General features: G+C 37.9%; 1 protein-coding gene across 3 annotated transcripts in view; it reads right to left on the bottom strand.

The window, feature by feature from the left end:
* Positions 1 to 18,506, bottom strand: part of IL1RAPL2 (interleukin 1 receptor accessory protein like 2) — a 1,211,101-nt gene that overhangs the window by 509,487 nt on the left and 683,108 nt on the right. For all 3 annotated transcript variants that reach the window (XM_045051172.1, XM_045051173.1, XM_045051174.1), the window contains one exon: positions 10,825 to 10,978. In XM_045051172.1, coding sequence (XP_044907107.1) covers positions 10,825 to 10,978 — 154 coding nt within the window. The remainder of the gene's footprint in view (positions 1 to 10,824; positions 10,979 to 18,506) is intronic.

Below are 18,506 nucleotides of genomic sequence, written 5' to 3'. Positions count from 1 at the left end.
AGCAATAGCACTGCTAGGAATTTATCCAAGGGATACAGGAGTACTGATGCATAGGGCCACTTGTACCCCAATGTTCATAGCAGCACTCTCAACAATAGCCAAATTATGGAAAGAGCCTAAATGTCCATCAACTGATGAATGGACCAAGAAATTGTGGTTTATATACACAATGGAATACTACGTGGCAATGAGAAAAAATGAAATATGGCCCTTTGTAGCAACGTGGATGGAACTGGAGAGTGTGATGCTAAGTGAAATAAGCCATACAGAGAAAGACAGATACCATATGGTTTCACTCTTATGTGGATCCTGAGAAACTTAACAGGAACCCATGCGGGAGGGGAAGGAAAAAAAAAAAAGAGGTTAGAGTGGGAGAGAGCCAAAGCATAAGAGACTGTTAAAAACTGAGAACAAACTGAGGGTTGATGGGGGGTGGGAGGGAGGAGAGGGTGGGTGATGGGTATTGAGGAGGGCCTTTTGGGATGAGCACTGGGTGTTGTATGGAAACCAATTTGTCAATAAATTTCATATATAAATAAATAAATAAATAAATAAATAAATAAATAAATTTAGTTTGACAAAAAAAAAATAAGAACAAGGTTTTGTAACAAATGTGGGTTTGAATCCTAGCTCCACCACTTACTAGCTGTGTGATCATAAACAAGTAACTTATGTCCTCTGAGCCTCTATTTCTTCTCTTATAAAATAGAGGAGATACAAACTTCCAAGGTTGTTGTGAACTTTGACTAATTGTAAAGTACAATACCTGACCCAATAAATGGTTGCCCTCTGAGCATCTGGTTCATGGCTAATTTCCCACCATACAAAGCTCCCAGTTTTCATCCTCTAGAATAGGGGTGTGATAGAAATTCTTAGCATGTTTAAACCACTACTTTCAGGTTGGAGGAGAGGAAGGTAGCTGAGACTTTCACAAATTAACATAATGGGCCAAGGAAAATCTGTGCCATGAATCTCAGGAGTCTATACACCTAGCAGTCACACTGCAATTCCTTCCCAAGAACCCCCTCCCCCACCCCTAACTCAAGTCAGAGGAGTCAGCCCAAGGAGTCAATGATAACCTCAGGTGATGGAAGAGAGCCATTAGAGTGGAACTGATCTGGATTGGGCATGTTTGCCATATCCTGCTGCCATGTGCTCTAACTTGCTCACCCTCGGTGCTCTGAGCTGGTCTCCTGCACAGCTACTTACAAAACAAACCCACAGGAATGAATATTCTCACAGTCACTGACTTTGCAGAGAAACAAGCCCAGCTTTCTGCTGATGGGACAGTTAATAGTATTTGTTCATTTCCCTATAAGGCATAGAAACATGCAAACAAATATTTTCCTGGGACAGAGACTGGAAATATCTTTGCCCCTGTCTGTCACCAAGAGCATTAATAGCCCTGTGTGATAGGTTGAGGTAGGGGGAGAGAAATAGGGGAAAGAAAGGAAAGACAAAACAACAGTGGCAGAAGAGGAAGGGAAAAAATCACTCTTTAGACTGATACTCAAGGCCCTCCTTCCCACTAATTCTAAGAAGGCTTTTTTTTCCTCCTAGTCACCCAAGGTCATGGGTAGAGTTGACCTTGCTTCAAGAGGGAGCAAGTAGCCACCTGCAGGGTATGAATTGTGACACTCTGGGAAAGGCCCCCCACAGGCACGGGGAAGCTGCCAGGAATTCCCACCATTAGTCATGCCTATGAGTTACAGAATTGAAATATCTATTAAATTGCAAATATGTTAGCTGTGAAGGGAAACATTTTGGGGCCATTATCGGTCAGCAATTTTTTATTTTATTTAAGTACTAGATTAGGCCCAGCAGAAAGCAAGGATCTAAGGAGATGGGCTACAGAAAAGATAGGACATTAGGACATTTAACAGTGAGAGAAGGGACAAAGATGTCATTCACAGTGGTCTGGGTAGGCTAGGAAAGGCCAGGGTCACCAGAGGCATTGGGTGAGGGAGGCCTAGGAGGAAAGGCAAAGGAGCTGCTACAAGCCGGTTTTGGTCATGAGATTTTTGCACCTGCGACTGTGCAAAAGAACAGTCAATTATGAAATGCACAGTCAGTCATGTGAAAGTTTCCTTAATGTGGCCAACAACTACTGGCTGCTGAGGGCTTTCCTCATTAAGTCACACAAAAGGTACAAATGAGATACATTCTCACCTAATAATCAGGACACAGACATTCAGATCATGTTAACTGTTGCTTAGAACATGAAGGAGAGAGAACATATGCTAATGAGTTGTTCCCCTCTGTTTCACATCCGCACTGCTTGGGGGAGCTTCAAGGTGGGTGCTTTATCCCTAGGGCTTTTCAACTATCTGTAACATTTGAGACCAACTTGCTTCATCATCTAAATTGCTCTTCTCTGTAAGGTGATCAATTTGTCAATACCCCTCCTGTAGTATTACATTCATAAATTGTACCCTTCACTTTCTGCTTGGATCGACCAGTCTGTTGGGTGGTATGATTAGGATGGCTTCTGAGTGCTGTTCTCAGTTTGTCTATTAACTACTCTCCAGGCCACTTCAGGTTTTTTTTTTTTTCCCCCACTCACTGCTGGAGATGGAAATGTGGAGCAAAGACTGAGCCAGCCACACAGTCATTTGCTTATTTAAAAGTGCTACTGAACCAAACTCTTTAAGGTAAAGGCCTCAAAAAGACAGCCCCCAAAGTGAATTTACCATATAAGCATGTTTTATTTGGTCCACACGCTGCTCAACAAACCAGAGATTTCCACATAAAAATCCAGACTTCCATGATCTCTTCAAAAATTAGAGTGCCTAGTAGTATCTTATCCTTAATTTCACATGACAACAATCAGCGAGGGCTGCTAGTACTCTCCAACTTGCCTCTCTCTGTTGCTTTGCACACCCACTCAGGTACATGACTTGCCTGGTTTCTAGAAGCATTTGACTATTGATTAGGGCATTGCTCCTTTGCTGGTTTGGATTCAGCCATCGGCAATAAATACTTTTTCTTTTATGGAAGGAATAGAATCACAGCTATTTTTCTTTAAGCCAAAACAATGGGTTGGCAAATGAACATTTTAGATAACGGGTTATTTCAGGGATCCTTAGACATGACCTCTGAAGTCACTAATTTTGGAGTCCACCTGGGGAACGTGTCTCCCCTCCTTCTGGCCCAGAACCCAGGATTAAGGGACTATGGACAGAGTAACAGTGGAATCGTATAGAAAGGCATTACATTATGAATCAGAAGATAGGGGCACTAGTTGTGGCCATGCCATTCACCAGCTGCTACCCAGGACAAATGGTCTAAAATCTCTGAGCCATAGTTTACTCGGGGCGGGGGTGGGGGCAGAAATATTGTGTGGATTTACAAGTTTAAGAAATGTCCTTCTCATTCTCCTTTTAGAAAACGTAATACATATTAGAATATTATATGCACTAAGATACCTTGAAATGACTTGCAAAAAAGAAATCTGTTTAACTTTAACCTAGCAGATAAACACATTGTCACAGAACCTCTCTCCAATCCTCTCCTCTCCTCTCCTGTCTGTCTTCCAAAAATAACTATTAACATCTCTTAGAACTGGAGCTCCACAGAACAAAGTTTGGAAACACTGTTTGAAGCACTATTTGTTCTAATGAAAAAAAAATTCCAAGGTTCCAAAGGGAAGATAATTCTGTCTCTAGCCATCTGCTTTCAGAGCCACATTAAGAAACTTGAATCCTATGATTCTTGTTGCACAGAGTAGGCATCAATTTATGTGTTGACTGCTCTTTACCAGCTGAATAAACATTGTTTAACCAGGATGTTCTCCATTGCTTCACTTCCTCTAGCTTGAAATTATTATGACAACTGCAATGAACCTCACGGGAATCCATTTTTTCTCAGTATGGATTTCCATATTAATAGGGCCATTTGGTGCCAAAATATGAATTTTGGCAAATTCCATCATGTGTACGTTCTTGCCTTCCTGTCACCACACTTTTTCTTGTTTCTCTCTTGGCACTATCCTAAGCTCAGATTTAATTCTGTGTCCCATTTCTACTGATCTCATCTAAGGTGTTCACTGAGAGCTCCAAAATGTCATGTGTATCCTTTTTGGTGGTATCTAAAATCCAATAGGAAATTAATGAAGACCAAATAGTTAATGTTCAGAAAGGACATTATAGTGGAATAATGGACATTATGATCAATATTTTGACATTTTTAAATGTATATAATATATATTTTGTGAATGAAATTATATGGTTTGTGCTTGGTGGTGGTTAAAAGTTTATGTGAGAATCAGGAAGACCTAGATTCATACCCGTGCTCTGCCAATTACAAAATATGTGACCTAAGCCATATCTCTTCGCCTAAGGTTTTTCCTCAATAAAATGGAAACAATAATAGTATCCACACTCATGTCATTGTTGTGAGAATTAAATGAGTAAATGAATGAAAAACACTAAGCACAACATCTGCCACAAAGTGAGCTCTCAATAGACATTAGCTCTCTGTGTGTCCCTATTATGATTATTACATAGTTCTTGGCTTAAAATCACTTCTCCTGTTTATTCTCCATTCTGTTTATTCCTCCAACTCTCCACCATAGCTCTATGTTCCACTATTTTCCCTAAACCCACTTTCATCCCAATGCCTCAGCATTAACAGCAGAGGAATAAAGAAACAAAGAGCCAGCACCAAAAAAGCCTGATTTCAAACCTGATGTGAAATTCCTTCCTGTGTAAATAGCAGCCATTCTACACACCAGAGGAAGGTCATTATAATAAGCTATGCAGTCTAAATGACACCTACAACAATGCACTACAGTTACCTATAACTTGGCAAAGTGAAATTAAAAGCACTTACTGAAGCCATTCATTTGAACATCTTCACCAAAAACTGATCCCAATTTCCACTCTGCAATTTCACCAAGCTTTGTGTGTCCAGATTGTGTTGCTACTATTGCTTAATTAGTAACCTATGAGTGAATCTTTGAAAATATCCATACAATAAACCTCTCTTTCTAGCCATGGCACTTAGACACAAATGGATTAAAAGATTATCCTAACATGTGAAGAGACCCAAATCTGGAACTCTAAAGCTGTCTACAATTATCAGGAGGATGGGTATTATTTGCATATTCACCAAAGAACAGGTTAGTTTTTTTTTTTTTTTTCCTAAATAGCCTATGTGTATTTCTAAAAAGCCAAATAAAATCATGCAGTTGTGAATGATTTGCTAGGTTAATGGTGAGTTATCTTCCAAGTACAGTTAATTAGAGCTGGCTTTCTGCTTATGTTCATTTTGGGAATCCCCAGTAATTTATGTCTGCCTTTGACCTTCTCAAGGCAGACATTCTCCTCTAATCCCAGCAGACCCTATTACATGATCTCTCCCACCCTCTCCCACTCCTCTTCTCCTTCTTCCATTATCACCCATTCTACATTGTCACTATTATATAATCAACTTTCCGTTCTATTCTTAACACTTCAACTAGCCGTCTTCACAAAATTCAATGTGAGAATAAAGGGAAAATATCTTTAAAATAACAAACAGCCACCTAAAATATGCTGTAGGAAATAAAACTGTTAGCTGTTGTCATCTTTGACAAATGACCTAAACACACTAATGTAACATGTCTATTTGTTATTAAACCCCTTCTTACTGATCTACATCTTCTGAAGGAATAAAAAGAAATGTCTACAATAACATCCCACAAGTCTGCAATAATTTATATATTAAAAGTGTTCCAGAAAAGTTGCATTTAAATCAAATCCTATTTTAATGCAGTAGGAAATCTGGCTATTTAAAGAAATCCTATGACAAATTCTTTTATATGGAAAAAATAATTTCATAAAACCAATGATTACTTTCTAATTCATCAGTTTTGAATATCTGAATCTTTTTATAACTGATCTATTTAAAGCAAGTAGCACCTATACACTTAAAAAAAAAACACTTGCTTTACTGACGAGATATTTTGCAGATTTATAAATTTAAAAAGAACAGTCAGAAAATAACCTCTTAAATTTTTAATAACCTTTTAAATATCTCCATACTTGCAATATATAATTTTAAAGAACCTCTATCTACATGATTTTGTAATTAGCCAATCCTATTGATTTTATATTGAAAGTCTTATTCCACGCCTGCATATTGCTAAACTAAAAACAAGTATGAGTGGGTTACTTTTAAAATAATCCCAACCTTGTATTTTGACTTGTTTTACTTTTTAATTTTTTAAATTTACATCCAAATTAGTTAGCGTATAGTGAAACAATGATTTCAGCAGTAGATTTTTTAGTGCCTCTTACCCATTTAGTCTATCCCCCCCTCCCACAACTCTTCCCATAAGGGAGGGGGAAAACAGAAGAGACTCATAAATATGGAGAACAAACTGAAGGTTATCAGCCTTATATTTTGAATTATGAGAGGGCAACCTGTTTAATTGCTTTGTAATAACAAACATACAAAGCACAGTATAACTTACATAAAACTTCAAATAAAAATAAATATTCACAGAGCAATGCCTTGAACTTCCATACCAAGAAGCCATTTTGTTTCTATATCAGGCATAACACTTGAATTGTATGAATAAATACATAAACTTGGTATCTTTGTATATGAATGATGACCACTGACCCAAGGATAATTTTGAATTATTTTTTTTTCTCCAGCATGTGATACTCAGTGCATTTTTTACTTAAATGGTAAATGAAAAAAATCACTATTTCAGTGGCTGAGACTGCTTTATCCTTGCACTCCCTTGACAGATTTCCCTTGATGACCAAGGACTTATATATATATTTTTAATTTACATCCAAATTAGTTAGCATATAGTACAACAATGATTTCAGGAGTAGATTCCTTAATGCCCCTTACCTATTTAGCCCATCCACCCTCCCACAACCCCTCCAGTAACCCTGTTTGTTCTGCATGTTTAAGAGTCTCTTATGTTTTGTCCCCCTCCTTGTTTTTATATTATTTTTGCTACCCTTCCCTTATGTTCATCTGTTCTGTGTCTTAAGGGCCTCATATGATGTAAGTCATATGATATTTGACTTCCTCTAATTTCGCTTAGCATAATACCCTCTAGTTCCATCCACATAGTTGCAAATGGTAAGATTTCATTCTCTTTGATTGCCAAGGAATACTCCATTGTATATATATACCACATCTTCTCTATCCATTCATCCGTCGGTGGACATTTGGGCTCTTTCCATACTTTGGCTATTGTTGATAACACTGCGATAAACACTGGGGTGCAGGTGAAGGACTTATATTTTCATGACAGCTCTTAGGAACTTAGGTAAAACAACTTGGGGCCTATGAAAATGAGTTTGGTGTGTGTGTGTGTGTGAGAGAGAGAGAGAGAGAGAGAGAGAGAGAGAGCACTAACATGCTCACAAGAAAAGCAAACCTGTGACTGACTTCTTTAGCATTATTCTCTCAGCTAGTGTTTCTCAAAGCATAATCCTTGGAAGGCATGCAACAGAATTACCTGGACAAGGCAAGTTTCCAATTTTAGAGATGTTGTGAATTAGAATCTGGAGGAGAGAGATGCAACCAGTATTTAAGGAGCCTCATTTTCATCCTATCTGGGTTCTTCCACATAATTTTGATGCACATTAAAGTTTGAAAACCTCTGGGAGGTAGAATTGAGGTGAAATTTTAAATCCATAGTTCAATTATACTAAAAGTTCAGGTCAAGTGAATAAATGCTTTGCAAAATACACAAAAGAAGAGCTCTAGCTCTGCTTTTCCAGAATCAAAAAAAGAAACTAAAAAAGCAAATGTGTTGTCACCATAACCCATTAGATGGGAGCATAAAAGGTTTATTGTTAACTTTATTCTGGCCCAACTTAAAATCCAAGCTAAATGCTATAAGGCTGCAAATTTTAGTAAATAACTCCCAATGGAAGTGCTTTGCAAACACCTGATAAGAATTGTGTGACTGGTCAAAGTGATGATGTTGCAAGGATCTGAGCATAGCCAGCTCACTAATGATGTAAAACTGCCTGATTGACTCTTCTGCTTGGATGAGACAGGAAGTCTAGTTCACATTGAGGAAATCAGAAATCAACCAAAAGCATATCTTTGCTACCTGGAATTGGCCCAATATGGTAGTTATTTTGAAAGCTCATAGAGGAAAGGATGTACATTTCTAATCAAAAGAATAATTCAAACCTCCACAGAAGTTACTCTACAAATTCAGACTAAGTAGAACTGTCATGTATTAGGATAGAGCATGAACTAAAACATACATGTTATTCCTTCTTCTTAAGCTTTTATTTTTTTAATGTTGATTTATTATTTTTGAGGGAGGGACAGAGAGTACGAGAAGGGGAGGAACAGAGAGAGAGGGAGACACAGAATCTGAAGAGGCTTCAGGCTCTGAGCTGTCAGCACAGAGCCAGACGCAGGGCTGGAACTCACAAGCCATGAGTTCATGACCTAAGCCGAAGTCGGATGCTCAACCAACTGAGCCACCCAGGCACCCCATATATATGTTAGTTTCTTTTTTTCTGTTTTATTTATTTATTTTTAAATATGAAATTTATTATCAAATTGGTTTCCATATAACAACACCCAGTGCTCATCCCAACAGGTGCCCTCCTCAATGTCCATCACCCACTTTCCCCTCCCTCCCAACCCCCCATCAACCCTCAGTTTATTCTCAGTTTTTCAGAGTTTCTTATGGTTTGGTTCCCTCCCTAATAATGAAGCAACAGAAAGACAAATAAAGGAACTGATCCCATTCACAATTGCACCAAGAACCATAAAATACCTAGGAATAAACCTAACCAAAGATGTGAAAGATATGTATGCTGAAAACTATAGAAAGCTTATGAAGGAAATTGAAGAAGATACAAAGAAATGGAAGAACATTCCATGCTCATGGATTAGAAGAATAAATATTGTTAAAATGTCAATATTAGTTTCTAATAAGATATTTTGTATTCCTTGTGTTAACATTCAGAATTTTGAAAAATACAAAACAAACTGCTGACTCCTAGGGATCAAAAACTGAATAAAATATGAGTTACAGCAATAAACCTACTCACCAAGTGTCACTACTTTGTAGACTGATTTTAACATTACCCCAAAAAGGTCAGTTAAACATAAACAAAAATAATATAGAAGGAAATCTGTATTCCTAACATTAGTGAGAGTATAATCAACGAACTAGTTGATGTCAACATTAGATAGTTAAACAGGTAATGCACAAGTGCATCAGTCACAAGTGTTTTTTTAATAGCCAAACAATAGTGTTTTATTGATAAAAGGTTACTTTCAATTGATACAAAATTGCTGTGTAAAATAAGTTTTCAAAATACATTTCTTTTTTAAAATTTTTAAATATTTATTTATTTTTTAGAGGAAGCAAGAGAGACAGAGACAGAGTGTGAGTGGGGGAAGGGCAGAGAGAGAAGGAAATGCAGAAGTCGAAGCAGGCTCCAGGCTCTGAGCTGTCAGCACAGAGCCTGATGTGGAGTTCAAGCCCACAAACCATTAGATCATGACCTTAGCCAAAGTCAGATGCTTAACTGACTGACTAACCCAGGTGCCCCTCAAAATACATTTCTACAGGTAAAGATTATCTCTTAGTAAAAGCAATTATCTATAAATAAAAGCATTTATTTAGATTTGGGCAGCACAACAAAGGGGGATTTTGAAGTGAGACAGGGTAGGACCACTTACCTCCCTACATGATGACTTTTCACTGTAGCATAATGGTTAGTAGTCACAACCTGTAGGTTTAGGCACATTGTACAGAGTTTTTACCAAAAGAAAGTGTTCAGTGACTTTAGAGCATGTTTGTGCAAGGCCAATTATTTGGATTATTTTGGCATTAACTATAGTAGTAAAAGCTGTTTAAAAGGTAGAGCTGGGGGCACATGTGCAAGTGGTCAGTGGAAGCCCTGTGTATGCATCAGTCATAAGTGAATTAATGTAATCAATGTTACAATTGTCCGGATTATGTCAAATTTTACTATGGTTGAGATTTTATCCTCAATACAAATGTGTGTGTGAACACTTAAACACACACACAAACACACACACACCACATAAATCTAAAACATATATAAAAAGAAGAAAATTAGGCAAGGTTTGTTCAGGAACAATAGCAGGTAGACTTCTGTAATGAAGTTTCTTAAGGTCCATCACAAACATCATGAGGGATAACTTTTATGGTATTAAGTTCTGTCATATGTCTCTAAAAATTACTTTCTAACATTCTCCACCACATAAGAATATCCTGAGTTTCTCTCTTTTAGTATGAGTAGAATTACTAGCTTATACTTTACTTGTACTTCAGATTTAAAATACACACACACACACACACACACACACACACACTATTTGTTTGAAGTTGCTCCATTTAAGAATAAGTAGAACCATATAACAACATCAGTCATTTATGAGTAATTTTGTACATGATATTTTGGATGCAGTCCAAGAAGACGTCATTCCAAAAGGCCAATAGAATATCATTCTGAGGCAGGCATTACCTACAAGGAGATTCCAAATATGGGTTAAGTCAACATTCTAAAGTGGTTCCAGTATATTTTTCTGAGATGCTTAGTAACAGTTAATGATATCTTGAAGAGCTAATAACCTTTCATAAAGTCAGATAATAGATATGCAGCAACTGGGCCCATGTTCCCTAAATCAATTGTCCAGATTCCATGTATTCTTTCCCAGTACAATTTACTAATAGAGAGCTTTCCAACTATTTGATTTGCATCCAGTTGTAAATTTGCCTCAAGTTCGCTCTTTGTTTTGGAAACTCTTTCTTCCCATACCAAATTATATTTAAAAGTTCATTTGCCACAGTTTGGTAGAAGCAATTCTTACCTGTAACTTTCAATTCAGTTGTTCGTCTCACAAGTTTTCCTTCATACTTAAGTTCACAAGTGTAATTTCCTCCATCTTCTTCTTGAACTTCTTGGATTAGAAGAGCATTTCCTTTCTGTATTATTATGCTTCTCCACATTTTTGGCTTGCATTCCTGCAGAGAAAATATTTGCAAGTAAGCAAAAAATTAAAATTCTCATCAAGTCCTAGTACTGGAAAGTTAGTACTTTCACTTGTTTGTGCTCTTCTCCTTAGTTTTCAAAATATATAACTAGAGTTAAGTCAATGACCAGAAAAAAAAATATGAATGTCTCTTAATGTGTCCAGTTTAAATGTCACAACTATCAGCCTAAGAGCTACTTTGAAGGCCTGATCCCAAGTGTAGAAATTCTTTGGAGATATTCTGCCAAAATAGGAAAATATACAAGCTCCCCCAATACAAAAGACGTATAGCAGAACCTTAAAAGTAGGTAAATATCACTATAAAGCCCTGGTATTTTTTTTTCCTATTTGACAGAGACATTTCCTAAGTGTCCAAAGAGAATAGTGTTCATTTAGCAACATAGTATAATACAAGGGAGTCTTAGGCATTGTTAAACATTCATAACAGGCTTTTATACTGGCAATGTAGTCTACAATGGTTTTATTAATTACTTCTTATAGTTAAAAACAAACGCTAATATTCCAGAGTGTCTCTCCCCATAGTCAAGAGATCCATGAGGTGGATGGGATAGGGGAAGGGTTCAAGAAAATTAGGCTTAAGCAGTACTCTAGAAATACAGCTAGGTAAAATTAGCATACATTTTGCCCTAGTAATGGAGAAATTTTCCACTTACTTTCTCAGTTCAGTGCTGTATGACCAGAGAATAAGATTTGGGTTTGGAAGACAATTTTTCTATACTCCTAATGAGAATGTGAGGGAGTCTTGCTACTGGGATTGGACTTCTCTCAAAAGAAGTGTTTAAAACTTTTCCAGAGAATGACAAAACATAACATGAACCAAGTAGGTAAGAATATTCAGCCAAGTGGCTTTGCCTTTTGGGAAATTTGTCAGACTACTTTGTAGATATTTTTCCAGTTTGTCTACTACCCATCTCAAATGTCCAACGAAAGTAGTGGCCAAAAGCTGCACAAACATCAAAAGGAGGTCTAAGGGATAGCCGTGATTATTCAGCTATGCTAAGTAACCAAGGCAAAAATATTTTATCATCTAAACTCTGAATCTGTCAGCTACGGCAATGAAGAAATGATTGTGAGGCAAATTATATAAATAATTGTTAAGATAACTTTCCACTTTTCCCACCATGGTATATACAACATCTCTTCTACCCCGCCTCCACTTCACCCCCCATTCCTGCCCTCCATACATACATCCTAAACATTCACATGAAGGTAGAATCAGTGCAGACTCTCAATCTCCAGCTCTGCATAGATGCACGTGTGTGTGTGTGTGTGTGTGTGTGTGTGTGTGTGTAAAATGCTTTGAGAGAAGGAGCACCCATTTATTAGTTTCTTACTGTAACAATTTTTTTATGATAGCAGGAGTTTTGACAACAAAACACAAAAACTGGCACTTAGGTTCACAGGTATAATATTTAAGAGATATGCTTGCTTTATGTCCAATACAACTACCCACACACATTGTCAGAGAGTAAATAAAAGTAATACTATCTAGGGCATCTAGATATAAGGCTGTTTCACTCCCTAGGGTCTTTCCAAAGAACAGTTAAAGGTCTGTCTGAAATTATATTACACACCATGTCTGGTGAGGTTTATCACCTATATGAGATTTGCTTCTGAGTTAAACCTTGGGATATAAGGTTTCTGGGAAAATGAAGAAGATAGTCTGAACAGAAAGAAAAAAAAATAGTCCAGCTGCCACTATCGTCATACAATAATAATCCACAATTATTTTCGCATTGTTTCGAACTCTGATAGCCTCAGATTTCTAAAGAATCATTCTGAAGGTTATTAAACAAAAATATGGTCCCTTTGGGCATTTTGAGAGGAAAGGAAAATGAAAACTGAGCTGCTTTTCACTTTCACATAGCAGTGGTGGGGGTGGGCAAATGAGCCCACACACTTGTATTCAAAGACAAATGACATTTTCTAATGTCATTCTTAGGGAAAGTCCATATGCAATTAGCTCTAACCATTTTCAATTTCTGTGCACACTGCTTTGATTTTTCCCCCAGGAAGTACAATGTAAAGAGTGTATAGAAGTTAGAAAATAAGCCCAATGAAGAACAGCCTGAAATCTCTACACGTTCTTTGGGCTAGATCGAGATAGCCCCAAGTGCTTTCCAAGTTACCATCTAGCCTTATAAAATATTACTTGTACCCAATATAGCTTTTTGAGTTTTTCTTTTAAACTGTGGCATAGGAAAATATTATCATCAGGTAATCTCCACCCTTCTGGAGCCAATGTAGTATAGATGAAAAGGCAAACTGCTGTCAGAGCAAAACAGCTCTAGGTCAATATCTGGGTTTCACCCAAGTTCTGTGGTCTCGGGCAAATTTGTTTAACTTCTTCAGGTATCAGTTTCTTACTCTGCATATGAGGATAACATACTACCATGTGAGAAGCCAGAGCCCAGAAGCTTGCAGAGTTTATTCATTACACTCTTGCTGGGCAGCACTATATGATGGTAATCCAGCACAGAGAATACATTCCATCCCTAAACTTTCACAATCCTGGATTATGTCTCCTCCAAACCTCCAGCTCTCCTTGGTGAAAACTGGTGCTAACTTACTAATCAGATGAAAACAAATCCTCACCAATTGGTTAACTATCTCCAGGAACACAATACTTTAACCCACTGAAAATGTATAGCTCCTAAGAGACCACTCCAAAATTAATCCCAGAAGGTGGGTACAGAAACTATATTTTGTTCAGAAGAGGCTTATAGAAGACCATTGCCCCCACAAACCCATCCTTTATAAAGTTACCTCATTGGCTATTCTGCAGATATCTGGGTACCTACATCAAACCTCATAAGTCTTTTATGCTTTTTACTCCATTATTTGCAGTATTTCTCCCTCAAACTGCTGGTTGCTAGGCTTACTACTGTCATTGTTTCTCTCCTGTGCCCAATCTTCCCATGACCTCTTTCCTAGTGAACAGGTACCATTGCCATACCTCATTGTTCCAAACCTGCTTAATTTTGACAGTCTCTTAAGCAAAGAAATTTGAAGCATGTAACTCAAGTCTCAAGATGGTTGTTTACCTGAGGCAAGGAAAAACCACCAAAGCCTCAAATATGAGCAGGCCCCTAATACTGTTCTCAGTGTGTAATTCCTCTATTATTTAATGCCCCTGACACTATTAAAATAAACTTCATCGAGTCAAAGGTTTTGCTGAGGGATAGACTTGCTAGAAGTACCCAAGTTCAACAAATAGCTCCAGTTTTTGGCCTGGCTGATCCCTCACAGAGCAGTTTGTTGTAGGACCTCCTTGTTCAGTCAAAATAATGTCAGCCCTTACAGCCCAGCTTCCTTCCCTCCCTCCCACCCTTCCTGAGTGGCAGATGCCACTTGCCAGCATCTTCTAGGTTGGGAGCCCAGGATGTTCACCAGAAACATCTGTTGACCAAGCTTCTTGAAGTAACTTGCTGCCAGCCATATCTGGATCTTAGAATTTCCACCCTGTGTTGGTTGGCCATCTGGATGTCTTCTTTGAAAAAGTCATGTCTTTTGCCCATTTCTTCACTGGATTATTTGTTTTTTGGGTGTTGAGTTGGATAAGTTCTTTATAGATTTTGTATACTAACCCTTTATCTGATATGTCGTTTGCAAATATCTTCTCCCATTCCGTCGGTTGCCTTTTAGTTTTGCTGATTGTTTCCTTTGCTGTACAGAAGCATTTTATTTTGATGAGGTCCCAATAGTTCATTTTTGCTTTTGTTTCCCTTGCCTCTGGAGACCTGTTGAGTAAGAAGTTGCTGTGGTCAAGATCAAAGAGGTTTTTGCCTGCTTTCTCCTTGAGGATTTTGATGGCTTCCTGTATTAAATTTAGGTGTTTCATCCATTTTGAGTTTATTTTTGTGTATAGTGTAAGAAAGTGGACCAGGTTCATTCTTCTGCATGTCACTGTCCAGTTTTCCCAGCACCACTTGCTGAAGGGACTGTCTTTATTCCACTGGGCATTCTTTCCTGCTTTGTCAAAGATTAGTTGGCCATACGTTTGTGGGTCCATTTCTGGGCTTTCTATTCTATTCCATTGATCTGAGTGTCTGTTTTTTGTGCCAGTACCATACTGTTTTGATGATTATAGCTTTGTAGTACAGCTTGAAGTCTGGGATTGTGATGCCTCCTGATTTGGTTTTCTTTTTCAAGATTGCTTTGGCTATTCGGGGTCTTTTCTGGTTCCATACAAATTTTAGGATTATTTGTTCTCATCACTCATCATCAGGGAAATTCAAGTCAAAACCACAATGAGATACCACCTCACACCTGTCAGAATTGCTAACAACTCAGGTAACAACAGATGTTGGCGAGGATGTGGAGAAAGAGGATTTCTTTTGTACTGCTGGTGAGAATGCAAACTGGTGCAGCCACTCTGGAAAACAGTATGGAAGTTTCTCAAAAAATTAAAAATACAAGTACCCTACGACCCAGAAATTGCACTACTAGGTATTTATCCAAGGGATACAGGTATGCTGTTTTGAAGGGGCACATGCACCCCAATGTTTATAGCAGCACTATCAACAACAGCCAAAGCATGGAAAGAGCCGAAATGTCTATTCATGGATGAATGGAAAGAAGATGTGGTATATGTATGTGTGTGTGTATATATATATATATATATATATATATATATATATATATATAATGGAGTACTACTCGGCAATCAAAACGAATGAAATATTGCCATTTGCAAGATGGAACTTGAGGGGTGGATGGAACTAGAGGGTAATATGCTAAGTGAAATTAGTCAGAGAAAGATAAATATCATATGATTTCACTCACATGAGGACTTTAAGACACAGAACAAATTAACACAAGGGATGGGAAGAAAAAAGAATATAAAAGCAGGGAGGGGGACAAAACATAAGACTTTTTTTTTAATGTTTATTTATTTTTGAGAGAGAGACAGAGCATGAGCGGAGGAGGTAGAGAGAGAGAGGGAGACACAGAATCCAAAGCAGGCTCCAGGCTCTGAGCTGCCAGCAAGAGCCAGACACGGGGCTCAAACTCACGGACGGTGAGATCATGACCTGAGCTGAAGTCAGACGCTCAACCGACTGAGCCATCAGGCGCCCCAGATAAGACTCTTAAATATGGAGAACAAACAGAGGGTTACTAGACGGGTTGTGGGAGGGGGGTGGGCTAAATGGGTAAGGGGCATTAAGGAATCTACTCCTGAAATCATTGTTTCACTATATGCTAATTAAATTGGATGTAAATTAAAAAAAATAAAATTAAAAAAAACAATTTCCACACTGAAATATTCACCAATATATTCACAGTACATTTCTGAGATATCATCATCATACCCACAGGCATTTTTGAATCAGTTTGATTTGTTGGCCATGGACATTTCAATTATATTCAGAGCACAGAACTCATTTCTCATGGCAAGAACACTAGGAAGATTAATTTAAATATTTATTCTGATTCTGAAGTTCAGACGCAAAGTAGTTGTGCAACCACAGACCAATCATATAACCTCTGTCCTCAAGGGCACCTAATACTCATCCCCTCAGACCCAATTTCTCCCCTTTCCCCTGGAGACTGGACTATTTCATACAGCATCTAGGCAGTTGCCTAAAAATCTATAGGGAACGTGATCTTTCTTTAAATTAAAGATGGAAGACATAGGAGCACAATTGTGAATTAGGTATCAACTTTGCCCTTTTCAGTCCTACCTCTACTCCAAATTCATAGGATAACAAACTTCAGAAAGTCTTTCCCCTTCCTAGCTCCATTTCTCCAACTTTCTCTCTTCATATTCTTAATGTAGAAGGCAGTATCCCACAGTGATTAAAGTATAAGGTCTAGACTCAAATACTTGGTTTGGAATCCCAAGTTGTATTCTCTTGAGCATGCTACTTAATTGATCTTAGCCTTAATTTTTTCACCTATTAAAAAAAGTGGTGATAGAGGGTGCCTAGTCATTTAAGCATCCAACTCTTGATTTCAGCTCAGGTCATAATCTCATGGTTTATGAGTTCAAGCCCCTCATAGGGCTCTGCACTTATAGCACAGAGCCTGCTTGGGATTCCCTCTCTCTCCTCTCCTGCTCACTCTTTTTTTTTTCTCTCTCTCTCAAAATAAATAAATAAACTTTTAAAAAGTAGTGATAATAATATTTACCAATATGGGTGATTATGAGGAATAAATGAGGTGATGCATATAAATGCTCTGTATTATAGAGCATAACATGATAAAAAACTATAAATATTAACTATTATTCTATTATTATTACTACCCTCATAACTCTGCCTTCAGATTACATACACTCCTATTATGAAATGTTAATGACTGTCAGGAGTTAATGTGATTCACATTTCTATGGAGATCTGGAGACAATTCAAAAGACAATTCAAAGTTATAATTCCAATTCAGGGGTTGACTTCCAGTTTCTGATTCAACATGCAAAGGCTTGGAAAGTTTCACTACCATCCACACAACAAGAAAAAAAGCTGAGCAAACTGGAAGTCAACTACCCTTCTTATATCCATCAGACAATTGAGGTGACAGTGAAAATCACTGTCCTAGAAACTGGAGAGACAGGTGAGTACAAAGAATCACAGCTTACTGGGAACTGAAGCAGACACAGGAGCCAGAAACTAGTAGGAACAGTTAAAGGGTAATTGACTAATTTCTGAAGACTGTGAACTGGCTTGATACAAAAAAAAAAAAAGAAAAAACCGTTGGTGGCCCAGTCTTGTGGGCCACTTTTAAAAGGTTTGCCTCCAGGAACCCCACCAGGTTATTAGCATGGAAACCAGAGAAAAAAATCCCCTTATGCTTTTGGTATAGGAAGGAAAAGGTAACCATTTTGAAATATACCCAAAGAGCTCTGTTCTCCTTGACAATGGCCTATCCTCAAAGAATATGGGAAAAGGGAAATACCCAGTGTCAGCCCCCTTTAGCTTTTGAAGGAAAATAGCTAGCTCCAGCTCCCTCTATCATTCCTGTCTCATCTAATGGAGAGAAGCTGAAAAGCACTTGTGATCGCCACAGCCCAGGGCCAGAGTTCACTAAAACATGGAAATCTAACCATAAGATTACAGAATGTTTTCCCTTACCCTACACCTTACTGTCATATCAACAGGGTTCCTGTATAACATAAGGATATTACAGCTAAAATAACTGCACGATTCAGTCCTTACTTAAGATGAAGTCTCTAGGAAAACCCAGAGATAATAGGGGAATGAAAAACAAGGACACCAGAGGGAATTTTAGCCTCTAGTACCTACAACTAGAGCAAGGAGTCAATACAGCCTAACTCCTGGCTAGATAAATGTAAAAACCTCACATTAAAGGCCTGTTAATTCAGTTCCTTTTACCAAGTACATAATGCTTGGCTTTCAACAGAAATGTACATGGTGTACTAAAAGACAAAAACAGCAACAACAACAACAACGACAATGACAACAAAAACGGCACGATTTGAAAAGAACAAGCATTAGAACCAGACTGAGGTATAGCAGAAAAATTGGAATTACCTGTCTGAG

This window comes from Felis catus, chromosome X (assembly GCF_018350175.1).
Source record: "Felis catus isolate Fca126 chromosome X, F.catus_Fca126_mat1.0, whole genome shotgun sequence".
In the NCBI taxonomy this organism is placed as follows: Eukaryota; Metazoa; Chordata; class Mammalia; order Carnivora; family Felidae; genus Felis; species Felis catus.
This window is presented reverse-complemented; position numbering and strand designations above follow the sequence as displayed.